This window comes from Eutrigla gurnardus (genome assembly GCF_963514095.1).
Source record: "Eutrigla gurnardus genome assembly, chromosome: 20".
Classification (NCBI taxonomy): domain Eukaryota; kingdom Metazoa; phylum Chordata; class Actinopteri; order Perciformes; family Triglidae; genus Eutrigla; species Eutrigla gurnardus.
Window position 1 is genome coordinate 13,389,297 of NC_139931.1, and position 13,300 is coordinate 13,402,596.

At 44.4% G+C, this 13,300-nt stretch overlaps 1 protein-coding gene across 2 annotated transcripts; it reads right to left on the bottom strand.

Annotated features, from left to right (window-relative positions):
• Positions 1-8,104: 8,104 nt before the first annotated feature.
• dhx58 (DEXH (Asp-Glu-X-His) box polypeptide 58) lies at positions 8,105-12,482 on the bottom strand. Of its 2 annotated transcripts, none has more exons than XM_084037000.1 (12): positions 12,388-12,482; positions 12,018-12,208; positions 11,713-11,917; positions 11,437-11,627; positions 11,219-11,332; positions 10,948-11,080; positions 10,639-10,824; positions 10,296-10,546; positions 9,885-10,196; positions 9,600-9,790; positions 9,427-9,520; positions 8,105-9,338 (listed from the first exon to the last, which is right to left on the bottom strand). In XM_084037000.1, exons 2-12 carry the CDS (start codon positions 12,192-12,194, stop codon positions 9,153-9,155), a joined length of 2,040 nt encoding a protein of 679 aa, XP_083893126.1. In that variant the 5' UTR covers positions 12,195-12,208; positions 12,388-12,482; the 3' UTR covers positions 8,105-9,152. The 2 variants fall into 2 exon arrangements, with proteins under 2 accessions (XP_083893126.1, XP_083893125.1); XM_084036999.1 differs by having other exon boundaries at positions 12,383-12,476.
• Between the last annotated feature and the right edge of the window lie 818 nt (positions 12,483-13,300).

The window sequence follows — 13,300 nt, forward strand, 5'->3', positions numbered from 1 at the left end:
TGCACAGACGTTTCAAGGCTGAGTGATTTGCATTGTTAGAAGAGGAGCAACAAGCCGTAAAGCTGTTAGGAGCGGGCTGAAACATGTCGCTAATTGAACTTTATTGGTGCAGATTAGATATATTGTTAACCTTGTCCAGCATTACCTTCCATTATTCCCCAGATTGTCAAATCTGTGCAGCGATTCTCCTCTCACAGCTCTGCATGACCTTAAAAATTATTTGTCTATCCTGTCCATTTTTATTTCCTTCCCTTCGTTTCTCCAAAAACTCACTTTCCAATCATATTCAACCCTCCAATGCAATCACTTCGCCTGCTTCCTGCCCCACCTCTTGCTCTGTCTACCCCCCTCCCGTTTCTTTAATCGTTCTGCTTTCTGCTGAAGGTTACTCTTGCCTGCAGGGCTATGAAAATGTCAGAAAGGCCCACTCCATTTTCAGCTATACGTAAATAGCCATTTCCCGCCAGAGCAAACCCACTTTCCTGGGTCTGACCTGCCATGTTGCACATCACACTTCCCACCTCTCCCTCTCTCCACTACCTGAGCACAATAGCGGGGGGGGGTGGGGGGGATGAGCAGCGCTCCCTCATTTTGATATAACAGACTGCTTCCATCGTCCTCTGCATTCATCTCACTCTTCTCCCTTTGAAAACCACAGAGACTCGCCAGGGAGAAGCTCGGCTACATAAATTCAAATGAAATTGCTCCCATTCGCGTGGTAATTAGCCATCTTGCTAGAAAATACCGATAGATGTTGCGATTAAACGCTCGTGCTCAGGAGAAGCAGTCAAATTGATTAGGATAGAGACAACATCTCTCAGAAAAATAGGCTAATGAATATACTACCTAGGAACACTCTGTGACTTGTAATTTTCAGTGTTTAACTTCTATTAATCACTTCATGGAATATGGTTGGAATCATTCAAAAGATGTTGGAATAAAATGCTAATTCCACTTTCAAGGACTCACAAAAGAGCAGAAATAGACGTATAAACCTCGCTCAAGCACTCTGTCCTCCTCAACCTGAAACAGCCTGTTCTCACCGCCATTACAATTCATCAGCACGAGGAGAAATATGGGAAAGTGTGTGTTCATTGACAGACGCGGTGAAATCACTTAAAGAGAACGACAGAGAAAGGAAGCTGCTCATCGTTCTTCAGAGAGCTTTAAATCAGATTTTGCATCCATTAAAACGTCACTCTTAACACTCGAGGGACGAATGCTCTTTTAGGCTGAGCAAGTGTGTTTTGTGTAATTCTCCTGTCCTTTTGTGTTTTCTGTGAATTACAATGGGAGATCTCTGGATGCTGGGCTCAGAAAGATGCTAAATATTCAATCTTTAAGTGAAAAAAACTCCAAAAGAGCCCCAATTCTTTGATTAAAGTGTCTTCTAAAACAACTGGTGCCTCTCTGTCCTGTATATCCTCACACTGAGAGCAAGCTCGCTGCAGGTCATGCAAGGCTTGTTCATTTCCTTGAGCTACGGCCCAGAAAACCCTGTCGTGCTGCACGTCACTCCCGTCCTCCACCTCTTCTCTCCTACGCTCGGTAACACTCCCCTGATCTTCACTTTCAATTTCCTGCAGCTCCACAAGACAATGGCGAGCGACATCAAAGGCCCACATTCAGGGTTTGATAGCTCACATCAGCAAAAAAAAAAAAGGAAAGGAATCATTCACACACAATTCTCGTCCGACAGCATTTGGACGACTCGTCATCTTTCTGCACTTGTGATAGAGGTTATATTTATACTTTGAGAAAGTCAAAACCACATTTACACCTTGTATTAAAAGGTTTTTTGGGTAATCAGATTGCAATCACATAGTGCTTGAGCACAAAAAGCATTGAGGACTAATTGGGCTCTGGTGCTTCGTAGTAACCAGCAGCATATATTCAAAGTTCCCCCCCAAAATAGCATAATTTTGAGGCTGATGTTCCACCAGTGCAAGCCTTTCAGACACAGCGATCACATCAACGTGGCAATATCAGGTGTGAATATAAACAGGTCAAATCATATCTACATACAATCTGAATGAGATGTAAAGGGGCTCAATGAAAAGACTGATGCGTGCAGCTTCGTGATGCACACAAACACACAACCAGATGATAGAAAACAACTTCTGGATCCATCGAGGCTAATGCACCTCGTTGTTCCTCCCTTAACAAAGGATACAGTGAGTCAAAGCTGTCAGTCGGGCTCTGCCCTCCTGCTGCGACGGAACATTTCAACAGCTTGATCGCATTAATTGCCTTAACTGTTGGGCAGAGGGGGATGGATAGACCATTAGCTATTGAAAGGGAAAAGATTGACAAGTAACGTTGTTTCTCAGGAATAATTGAGAGGGAGGAGAGCAGGGAGAGAGAGAGAGAGAGAGAGAGAGAGAGAGGGGGGTACAATAAGAAAGCAGGCCTCAGATGAGGACAAAATAATAGATTTTGCAAAAATGAGTCTGCTTTGTTTCCTTTTCCTTGGCGGAGTCAGATGTTTTGCTGCGCTCCATCTTGTGAAGCATGACTCCCCTTTCTCTGCGACACAAAACCTATCATTTGGACATTTGTGGATAGACGAGAGAAAAGCAGCTTTACCAGAGACAAGAATAGACATTTTGAGGGATGTGGAAGGGGAGGGGCATGAAAAGTATTCAGCGTGGAAAAATGCTCTTTGCGTAATGCACTGTATATTCAGTGTAAAATTCCTTTTATAAAAAAAGGCCAACCACACAATATTTGGCCATTTTGCTTTTGCACACTCGGTGTACGTGACGCACAGCCGTGCTTTGTGTGAGGGTTGCTTGGAGGGCAGAGTACGGGGCTCATTCTAATTGGATCTGTCAAAAGTTGCAACCAGTTAATGTAGTGCCTCTATTAGACAAAGCTGCAGCCCATGACCTGCAGCCCTCACACTGTGATCGATGGTTCCCGCTCTTATTTTGCTGCCGCCGTCGTTGTTTTTGTTGTCGGCAACGAAGACGACGATGACCACGCTGACAATAGAACATTTTGAAGCAATTAGTCTCAAAAACAGGCTTCTCATTTCATCTGCTAATATAAGTTAGTTGGTCTCCGGATGACTTTTTAATTCTTCCAGCTGATGACGTGATATAAGCTCCTGTTATTCAGTCGAATCGTCGGACACCGCTGCAAGTTGCAGTATTCATATTTCTGACTCCACTCCTGCTGCCCTGAACACCAACTGCTGATCTATAATCCTCCAGTTACAGTAAGTCAATCTGGAATTGAACACGACCAACATCCCCAAAACATAAAATGGAAGCAAACCATTCTGAGGCCGCCTCCGTTCTCCTTTGACCGGCTCGGATGGGGGGGGAAGGGATCAATACCTCGCTGCCTCATAAATCTGTGGAAATCTTTTTATGCTCTATGAGCCCTCTACTTATCTCCGGCTCCAACTGGAACACAGAAACGAGGCGTTCTCCAGGTCCGACTGGGCTGCGTGGGGTTTGTAAGCGCGTGCATCAACGGGCCCTGTGAGACCGTTGTCTCTCTCTGTTTACATCACATCTCTGGTCATCTGTCTTGTGTCCTGGCAAGGTTACGGATGATGAATGGCTTCACTTGAATACGGAAATATTCCCCCTTCAGGACATATTCCTCCTCTCTAATTCATCCTCCCACGTTCCTCCCTATCTGAAGGCTTTCCTTCTATAATCAACATATTTCCTTATTATTTCTCTCTTTCTGTCGGATACCTCATGTTCTGCTTTAGTCATCTATCTTCTTCTATTTTCTGATGTTGGTATTAGAAATAACGGATCTGGTACGTCCATACCTCACCTCCGACCTCGGGAAGAGCCTATTTATGCTTTTGGGTTCTTCTTGTGTGTGCAGTTGTTTCAGCCAATGAAAAGCATTGCCTTGAGAACAAGTACTCTTCCAGCTGTCTCTCACACAAGCAACTCAATACGCAGTTACACTTTTAGCCCTTATATATAGTCGCAGCGTGGACCGTAGACCGGTCCTTCTCTAAAAAGTAAGATTGTAGGCTGTAACATTTAAACGGGGAACCATCACAAGTTTCTAGAACCCAAAGTAACGTTTTCAAATAGTTTATTGTTCAACCATCGGTCCGAAACTAAAACCATATCCAGTTTACAATCAGAGAAAGCAGAAAATGCTCATATTTGAGAAGCTGTCAGTATTTTAATTGGTGAATTACTTAATGGCGTAATCGATTATTAAAGTAGGCAACTAACGATTACTGAATTGGGTCTCTAAAATGTTGTTTTGTCCGACCAAAAGATTGAGTAATTATCTTCTGGCATTATTGCACCAGTACCATCTTGCTCAATGTGAAATACATTTGAGTTCATTTGAATTTAATTGAATGTATTCAGTTAACCATCACACATACATGCAGACAAGTCGGCAATCGTCCTCCAGAGATCGTAGAGAGCGGCGTGGAGAAGAGTAAATAAAAAACAGTGGGCCGTCATACGAGTCTACAATAATCCCCTCGAGCCTGAGTGACTCAACATGGATTAATACCAGGGATTAAAGTGACACAAACTGCAGTCAACGGCAGAGACGAAGGCGGACAGAAAGGCACATTTATTTTCGTCCAAACCAACAACGCGCACCAAAACAGACAAACACACACAATAAACATTGCAAGCACTATGATTAATTAAGATCATGACTCACAATGTCGACTTCTCCCAGACGTTTTCATGTGAAAACTAATATTTGTACTGCTGATATGTCACAATGGTTTATGGACTAAAACAGAGTGAGCTGCACTTGTTTTGGGGGTTTTAGAGGGAATTCTTTTCTTCTTCTTTTTGCCGGTGAAGCAGCTGAACAATGTGCGGGGGAGTCAAAGAGCCTGATGAGGAACTTATTGGGAGTTCATGCTGGAGTTTCTAGAATAATAAATCGACAAGGCAATTCCGTCAAAAGAAAGACAGAAGAAAGGGACGAGACGGAGCAGACTAAAGCCCGGCCACAAAGAGGCAGACAGCAGAGACAAGCATCTCTTTTATCTGCTCTATAATAAAGCATGAAATAGGCTGGGGGAACTCTCCACTCTGCTTCCAGTCCACTTCAGACAGCGACACCCTCAATCAAAGGAGATGTGCAGCAACTAAGATGCCCCCTTTGCGCACTTCGATTGCTTTCATGTTGCCCCAAAAATACACACTAAACATGTTTTTCCTGCTTCTGGGCGATGAAAGGGAATGCAGCGTGAAATTAAAGCGCAGACAGGAATGCCTGTGTGTGAAATTAAAATACTCTGCATCTTGAATTCTCCAGAGAGCTTTTTGATGGCAGGCAAGGCACGCCTGCCATCAAAAGAGGTCATTACAGAGCGGAGATGTCATGGATACCCACGCTTCCTGTGAGGCGCCATGTCCATCCGCACATGCTTGGTAACCACTTTGAACCAACGGGAGGATCCACACAGAACAACATGCAGCAGGACCACGCCAATGTCATCAGCTATCTTGTCACTGAAAGCAACCTGATCCACCGCTGTTGCCACGAGAGAGGAGCGTGTGAAGTCCGAACGCTTTGACAAGGAGACCGACAAGCTCTTAGACGGCACCAGCAGCTGGTTGACAAGCAGAGCAGCCCCCGAGGAAACGCCCTCCCGGTGACCGCTCACTGTACTCCACGAGGTGTTTGTGTCTGTCAATGTGTGTGTGTGTGTGTGTGTGTGTGTGTGTGTGTGTGTGTGTGTGTGTGTGTGTGTGTGTGTGTGTGTGTCGACTACACAAGCAAGAAGCAGCTGTTGGCAGTGTGTTAAAACTCTTCCTTATTTAAAAAAAGCCGCAAATCCAAATAAACACAAAACATGCAAAACTGGACAAATCTCTGACAAAATGAACCTCTGCATTGAAAACAATGCTTCCATGCATCTGCTCAAAATAGTGTTTGGGGTTGAAATGACACACCCGGACAACGTCATATGAACAGACACTCTGGTGTGTCTACTAGGAAATAAGGCACCAGCATATTAAACACTAAGCGTGAATGCCTCATCGGGGGCCGATGCCTTCTGGATGTTACACTATTATGGAGAGAATAGATGTGTAGAATGTTTTATATGCAAACAACGTATGTCTGTGTGGTTAGAAGGACCCGTCACAACAGTGGACCCCGGGGCCCATTAGAACCCATTTACCGTAGTAATAAAAGGTCATGGGGGTGTCACTTTACTTGAGTTTACTGACTTTGCTGTTATTTCCACCTCTAAACATCTTTCAAATGCAACAGAGGAGGAAGCAACTAAAGGCACTACAGTCACATGTCATCGAAATACAACAATGGCCGACAAACAAATAAGGTTTCCATGAGTGTGAGCCACTAAACCACCACTTTCTGTTTCAGGCAGACGAGAGTTAAACGACTGAAGTTCAACACACAACATGAAACCTCACAACACACACACACACACACACCTGTGGCAGAGCGACACAACTCACACTCATTCAGCCCAAGAGCATGATGGGACTCCTCTCATGTTGCTATGTATTAACAAGAAGGGAAACGAAGAGCAGCAGAGTGGTTTAGGAATGGAAGCCAGCTGTTTTAACGTTACGCGACGAAACGTGCGGGTTTCACTTGGAAACACTCACCAGCATCACGCCGCGCCGCGCTGCGCTGCGCCGCTTCGGGCAGCAGCGCTGATGTGCTCCGTTTGTTTTGAGGTAGATGCGCACCAAACATCCTGTTTTATTGTGAAAAGGTCTCTGCTGCCCTCATACTTGTAGACCAACACAGGTCCTCAGGTCACCAAGTCTGCATAATTATACTACTACTACTACTACTACTACTAATAATAATAATAATAATAATAATAATAATAATAATAATAATAATAATAATAATAATAATATAATAATAATAATAATATAATAATAATGATAATAATAATAATGATAATAATAATAATATAATAATAATAATTAGTTTAGTTTAGTTTCTAAAATGTCAGAAAATAAAGAAAATGCCCATTTTGATTTTTAATTAATATTTTTTTTTTTTGTCAAACCAACAACCTTAACCCAAAATATATTAAAAGTACTCAACATTATCTATCTATCTATCTGTATCATCACAAACACAATGAGTGTCTTAAGTTTCCATTGCTTTAGTTTTGTTGAAACGTGTCCCCAAAGAAACAAAACATGCAGAAAGCTCCATCTTGTTTGGAATCTGACAAAAACATGTCTGATTCAGCATATAGTCTTTGATATTCCAGACAATGTGACTGTAGATTAATAAGATCCTACATGATGTCAGTCTCTCAGCTGCCAGACGTGCTTCATCCCACCAAACCAAGAGTTCATTACATGGGACATGAGATAGCGTTGTATGGCCTCCATACCAATGACAAGAGGCCTGCTATGAATGTGAGCAGCATACCCTAAATACACACACACACACACACCTGCACAACACTCATGTCATCCTCCATTGCTCAACTACTCCAAGCTGCTTTAATTTCAGAAGAGAGCTAATTGCAATTAAGATGCAGGGGGTGTTGAGCTGGGAAGTAAAAGGAAGTAATCAGCGTTGATTACAGAGCCCGGGCCTGATCACAGTAAATCAGAGTGCACGGCTCTCCGCCTGCCTGGATCCGAATCAGGCATGACACTAGAAGAGAGCCTGGTTTTAAGCGTGATTACATCCATGGCAGCACTACTGACTCCGGCCCTCTGCCAGATTGTAAAGGATTACAGGCACATGTGACGCGATGAGGTTGACCTAATCATGTCTTGTCCCAGAGATACACAAGACGTGCTGCGTGGGTCAAAACTGAATCTACCCAATACAGCTGCCAGCCTGCAAATGAATGCTTTCCTCGCCAGTTACTTTAATTTCATGATCTGGGTTTGTTTTGGAAACTGCTCATTATAGCCGCAGCGGTGGAAATTAAGCCGCAGATAGCTTCAGCAGAGACCCTTTTCGACAATTTCGTTCTAAATCTGTCTTCCGGGGATTGCTGAAATCAAGCTGTGAGGATTCAAGTTATTATGCAGTAAAATGTACGTTTGAAGCCAGTGTGTTAAATGATAATTTGCAAGTCTGCTGTATCTGTTCCTGTATGTAGACTTTGTAGATGGTGTTAAATGATCCAAGCTGAACTACATATGCCTTTATTGATCCAGTGATGCAGAAGCTGAGAGCTCACACAAGAGCTCTTGCAGACACCGTGGTTTCAGGAAGCAACCAAACAATGCTTCTACCTAAACACATATACATTAATAAAAATTTGCATCAGAATTAGGGCATAAAAATATAATTGTCTCTTTCCGGTCAGTGGAGTACATTTCTTTAGTTTTCCAGATGTCATATCTACACATATGGTTTCTGTAACCATCCATCTTGTATTAACAACAAATGAGCCACTCTATTAAAGCACTTTGTGGACAACATGCCTTGCTTAAGGATACATCAGCAAAGCTTGAGAATTACACACTCATCCTCCTCCACCTCCTTTTTACAGCAAGGTCCAAGGTAGAGAAATGCACTTTATTGGCTAACCAACACTGACACCTAGTGGTTAATAAATGCAAAAGATCTGTAGGGCATTTCAAGAGGGATGTTTATCTCAATTTCATTACAACTTTAGTTTTATCTTATTTACATTGGCCATCATATTCATTTTTTATATTATATAATACAGTAAAAATGTATTTGATTATCAGTACCTACATAATATCTGCACACTGCAGACACATATTCATACTTTAGATGAGCATTAAAAACATTTTAGAATCGCTAAAAGAGTTCATGAGGACTTCGTCTTCCTGATGACAAGCTGAGAGTAAGAGTTCATGTTACAGCGCAGTCTGTGTTGGGTGTCTGTGCTTGACTTGAGCTGAAGCAGAGGAAACATGCAAGGGAGCTGGGACCGTGGGCATAAACAAAGCTGTCATGCTAATTTCAAGCATGAACGATGCGTAATGGGTTTTAGCACACTGCTGCCTCCGTGGCCCAGCAGCACAAATGAATGCAAACACGTGATTTCATGAAAAAGCTGAGTTTCTATATAAGTTACGATAGAATGATGCTCTCTGTAAACAAGCAGCTTACTGCCACCATAATAAGACTGCAACTTAAAAATGTTGATAAAAATGTAGATGTGAATGAGGGAAAAACCCACACAGAGCCGTCCTGCTGGTGTCTCAGTCCAACAGGTCGGGGAAGTTGTCTTGGCAGTATTCTTCGAGGCTGAAGTCCTCCACAGTGAAAGGGACATCCTTCCACTTCTTCACCGTCATCCTACCGCCAGGCGTCTCCAGGGCCAAGTTCTTAATGGCGAGATTGGGCAGCAGGGCGATATCCTTGTACTTCATCTCAAACCCCCAGTCCTGTGAATTTAGCGAAGCATGAAAATCACACCCAAACCCCTTTTCTGAATTTGAAATGCACATTAGTTGGCTGAGGGGTCCAGTGTACCTTTTTGCAGTCGATGCAACTGATTGTACAGCCGGGCTCCCAGTTCTCAAAACTCTTTCCTAGCATCACCTGCCCCCCGACAAGGTAGTGTCTCCTGGGAGCAAAGATAAGCACGATTAGGACACTCTATATACGTTTGCATGTACTCTCATAGCGCAAAGAGGTCAACTCACTCAAAGTCAGGGTTGACGTTGACATAGTGGGCGTTTTCGAGAAGTTTGATATCACTGCCGGAGGCCACGGACTTGAAGCAGTTTCGACACAGCAGCTGGACGCTAGCAGCGGCGTTGCGACTCCTCTTCTCTATTTTGCGACCCTCTGCAGCTTCTCTGCATTTAACCGCCCGCGTTTGTAGCTCTGCTATCTGGACACGGAGAAGAACAAAAAGGTGATGAGCAGAACCACGAAAGCGGTGAGAGCAAGAAGATGGAGATGCACAAAGTGCCGCGCCCTCTCACCTTTGCGCGAAACCCTCGGAGGCTCATGTCTTGGACCTTAGCGATGGCTTTTCCAGTCAGCACTTCCAGATTATCGTTGAGGAGCTCCCGTTTCACTTCCCGCCCCCCCGCGTCGGCGACCACCGAATACTGGCTGTCTCTCGCTCGAGCACGTCCGCTGGCCTGCTGCTGGGCGATCTCATTTGTAAGCAGGCCGTAGCGTAGCACCAGATTGCACTCGGGGATGTCGAGGCCTTCTTCAGCCACGCTGGTGGACACCAGGAGGTTGAGAGTCCCTTTGCGGAAATTGCGGATGGTGTCCGCCTGCTCGGGCTGTGAGGAAATCATGTAAGGACTCAGTCATACAAAGCATAAATGTATTCATACATACAAGTCAGAATGACTTAATGCTCGTAGATTTCATGAACGCACCTGTGTCATGTACGTGACACCGTTGCCGGCCCCAGTGAGGATGGCTGGCTTGATGCCAGCTTCCTGTAAGGCTTTGTTGTTCAGGATCCAGTCGTGCAGGCAGTGGATGCTTTTACGGGTTTTACTGAAGAGGATCCCCCTCGACTTCACACTCGGACCAAACTGATTCAGCAGAGTGCTCTCAAGTTTCCCCATCTTCGGGTTCTCATAACGAGAGTCTCTTGCCAGTTTCTGCAGCTCCACCTGATTCTCTGTGTAGAAGGAGATGGTGGTGTTTGTTTGCATGGAGGACATTGTGAGCTTAACATGAATACAAAAAGGTTGTTTTTTTTTGGATTCCCACCTTGGAAAAGTCCCACCAGGAAGTAGTCTGTTCCATCTCTCGATGTGGTCAACTTGTTCACGTAGAAGGCCTCTAGGGAGCGATATGCGTCCATCATCCGCAGGGTGTCATTGATGAGCAGGGCATCGTTGTACTGTCTGAGGTGGAGGGCACATTGTGCTAGCAGCCTGTTGTTCTGTATGACTCCTGATCCAAACACACACAAGTGATGTACTCGCATCAAGGAAGCATTGATTCCTCCACACATTTACATTTAATTAGCCTCAGATGTTCTCCGTGCCATCACAAAAAAGTAAAAAGGGTTCTTGCCTTGCTGCTCCAGTAGCACCACATCTGCCTCGTACTCTTGCGTGCCGCACTCTCTCATTCTGAAGTCTGAAGGGAGGGTCATGTACTCGTGGATCATCAGCATCATGCCCATCAGGTGATCTTTGAATGGATCCTGAAAACAGCAAATATGTGAGTAGAACACCTTTCAAATAGTTTGGAAGCTCCAAGCCCATGTATCGCTGTGTGCCCAGGTCAGGTGACACTACATCAGGGTGGATTACTGAATTATTAGAAAAAGAAAATAGCTTACTTCAAGCCTTTTCTCCACGATGTCAAACGTCTTGATGGGTCTGGGTACCTTCTCCTTCAGCTCGGAGGCATAGTTTTTAGTTGACACGATGGCTGAGTCCAGGTTGGCACAAATCTGAGAGGGAGAGAAAGATGATGATGAAGAGACTTGTAGGAGATAAGACAAACCAACTCATATGATTAACACATTCAACCCAAGGCGAATGGCTGAACCCTGACCTGCAGCACATGCTCCACAGCCATATCCAGGATCTTTGCGCCCCCTGTTCCCGGGGATGCAGTCAGACCCAGGATCTGTGGCAGCGCTTGTTCTCCCCTCAACTTTTTCTCCAAGTAGCACGCCATAACCTTGTTGTAGACCGATTCCTTGTTGGTGTGGTGGCACTCGTCGATTATCAGCAGAGTGATATCTGTTAGGGATGGTGAGACTCAGTTAGAAAACCTATCCCGCGTCAATTCACCTTCACAACTTTACGAAGACTAGCTCTCACTTACCCGAGAGCTCCACATGTTTGGTCTCCTCCGTGTCCATCAGAGCATTATACAAGATCTGAGCCGTGCAGATGACCACGTCTGAGTCCTGCACCACTCGCCCAAAGAAGTTCTTCTCCTCACTCTCCCCACTGATCGGCACCAGGGTGTAGCTGGAGCCCAGGTGAGGCTTGAACTCTTTGGTGTAATGTTGGTCTACAAGGTGAACCTACAGACCATGAAACATACATTGTATTGTTGGATATAAAGGTATTTTTCTATTTCTTCTGAGATGCTTCTGTGCTGTCTGCTGTGTGCGTCCCGTGTACCTTGTTCACCAGGACCACCACCTTGGCCCCTGGCGTGGTCTCCAGGTGTCTTTTGGCCACATACACAGCAGCGCGGGTCTTTCCTCCTCCCGTCGGCAGCCAGATGATGATGTTCTCCCGCCGGAGAGCCCTCTCAACCACCTCCTCCTGGTAGGCATACAGCTGAAAATCGGCCATCCTGCACTTTGCTCCTGTTGGCCAGATTCACACAGAATAACAATGAAAAGAACTAAAGTGAACAAAAGTGACACTCGATCAGAGCAAAAGTGACACCCTGATCATTAACGCCATCGAGTGTGGCTGGGTCAGAATAAAGTTGCACAGAGACTCAATCGATGTCGCGTTTATCATAAAGCCTTTGTTACCTCACCAGTCAGCTGTATGGCGTGTTCGGCTTCTCCTTGTCCACTGCCGGCTAAGTGTCAGTGGTGGGGTTTCATTCTGCTGATCAGCTGTGTGATGCCGAGACAGGGAAACGAAAGTAAAACCCCTGTGACGTCAGACAAACCGGCTCCACTGAGGGGGGCTCTGGAGGAACAACAACTGTTTTATATCGGTGTAATTCACTGCATGATGAAGTCCTTTCTATCTAAATAAAGCCACGTCTAAGTCTATATGTATTGTATATCTGATTTATTGATATACACAGTGCATTAGTGGCTCACATCGATGTTTTTAGCGAGTGTTGAAAACGTCCCGAGTTTTTGTATGCACCTTGAACGCGTCTTCCTCTTCATTCCTTCAGGAAAACAAAACCTACTGTCGGTGCTGGAAACCCCCGTTGTGGTTTAAAGAACTGGATCATTCAGGTATTCAGTATCGTTTCCAGTTCAGTTGCATTTCATTGTTTACAAGACTTTGGTTCATTACATATATGTAAAGTTCTACATTTATACATAACACATACTATATACCAATATTACTATGTCTATAAATGTAGTCTTTCATCTGTAACTTCAAAACACTGCATGTAACCGTTTATAGCGATGCTAACAACCGGCATTTATGCTAGCTAATTATTAGCTAGCATCTTCTGTCTTTCTAATGAATCCATCCCAACGTGTGACAAGGCTTTGCTAAGGTCCTTAGGGTGATGGCTGTTGATGGTTATTGTAGGTTAATTTTATATGGGCCAACGGAATTATTAAGTTATGGCCTAAAGTGCTGTTTTGTGAGGTCGCGGTGACCTCTGACCTCGAAAAACCCATCAGTTCATCCATGAGTGCAAGAAATTCACTTAGCATGCAACAACTGTAATACAGAATTAATGTAATTCTTCAACA

What these genes read in the sequence shown, in the direction of transcription:
- dhx58 (XM_084037000.1), bottom strand. Translation starts at nt 12,194, where the DNA reads ATGGCCGATTTTCAGCTGTATGCCTACCAGGAGGAGGTGGTTGAGAGG. An exon ending in GTGTCACGTACATGACACAG is followed by an intron (nt 10,197 to 10,295) that starts GTGCGTTCATGA and finishes ATTTCCTCACAG; the next exon opens with CCCGAGCAGGCGGACACCAT. An exon ending in GTTGCATCGACTGCAAAAAG is followed by an intron (nt 9,339 to 9,426) that starts GTACACTGGACC and finishes CTAAATTCACAG; the next exon opens with GACTGGGGGTTTGAGATGAA.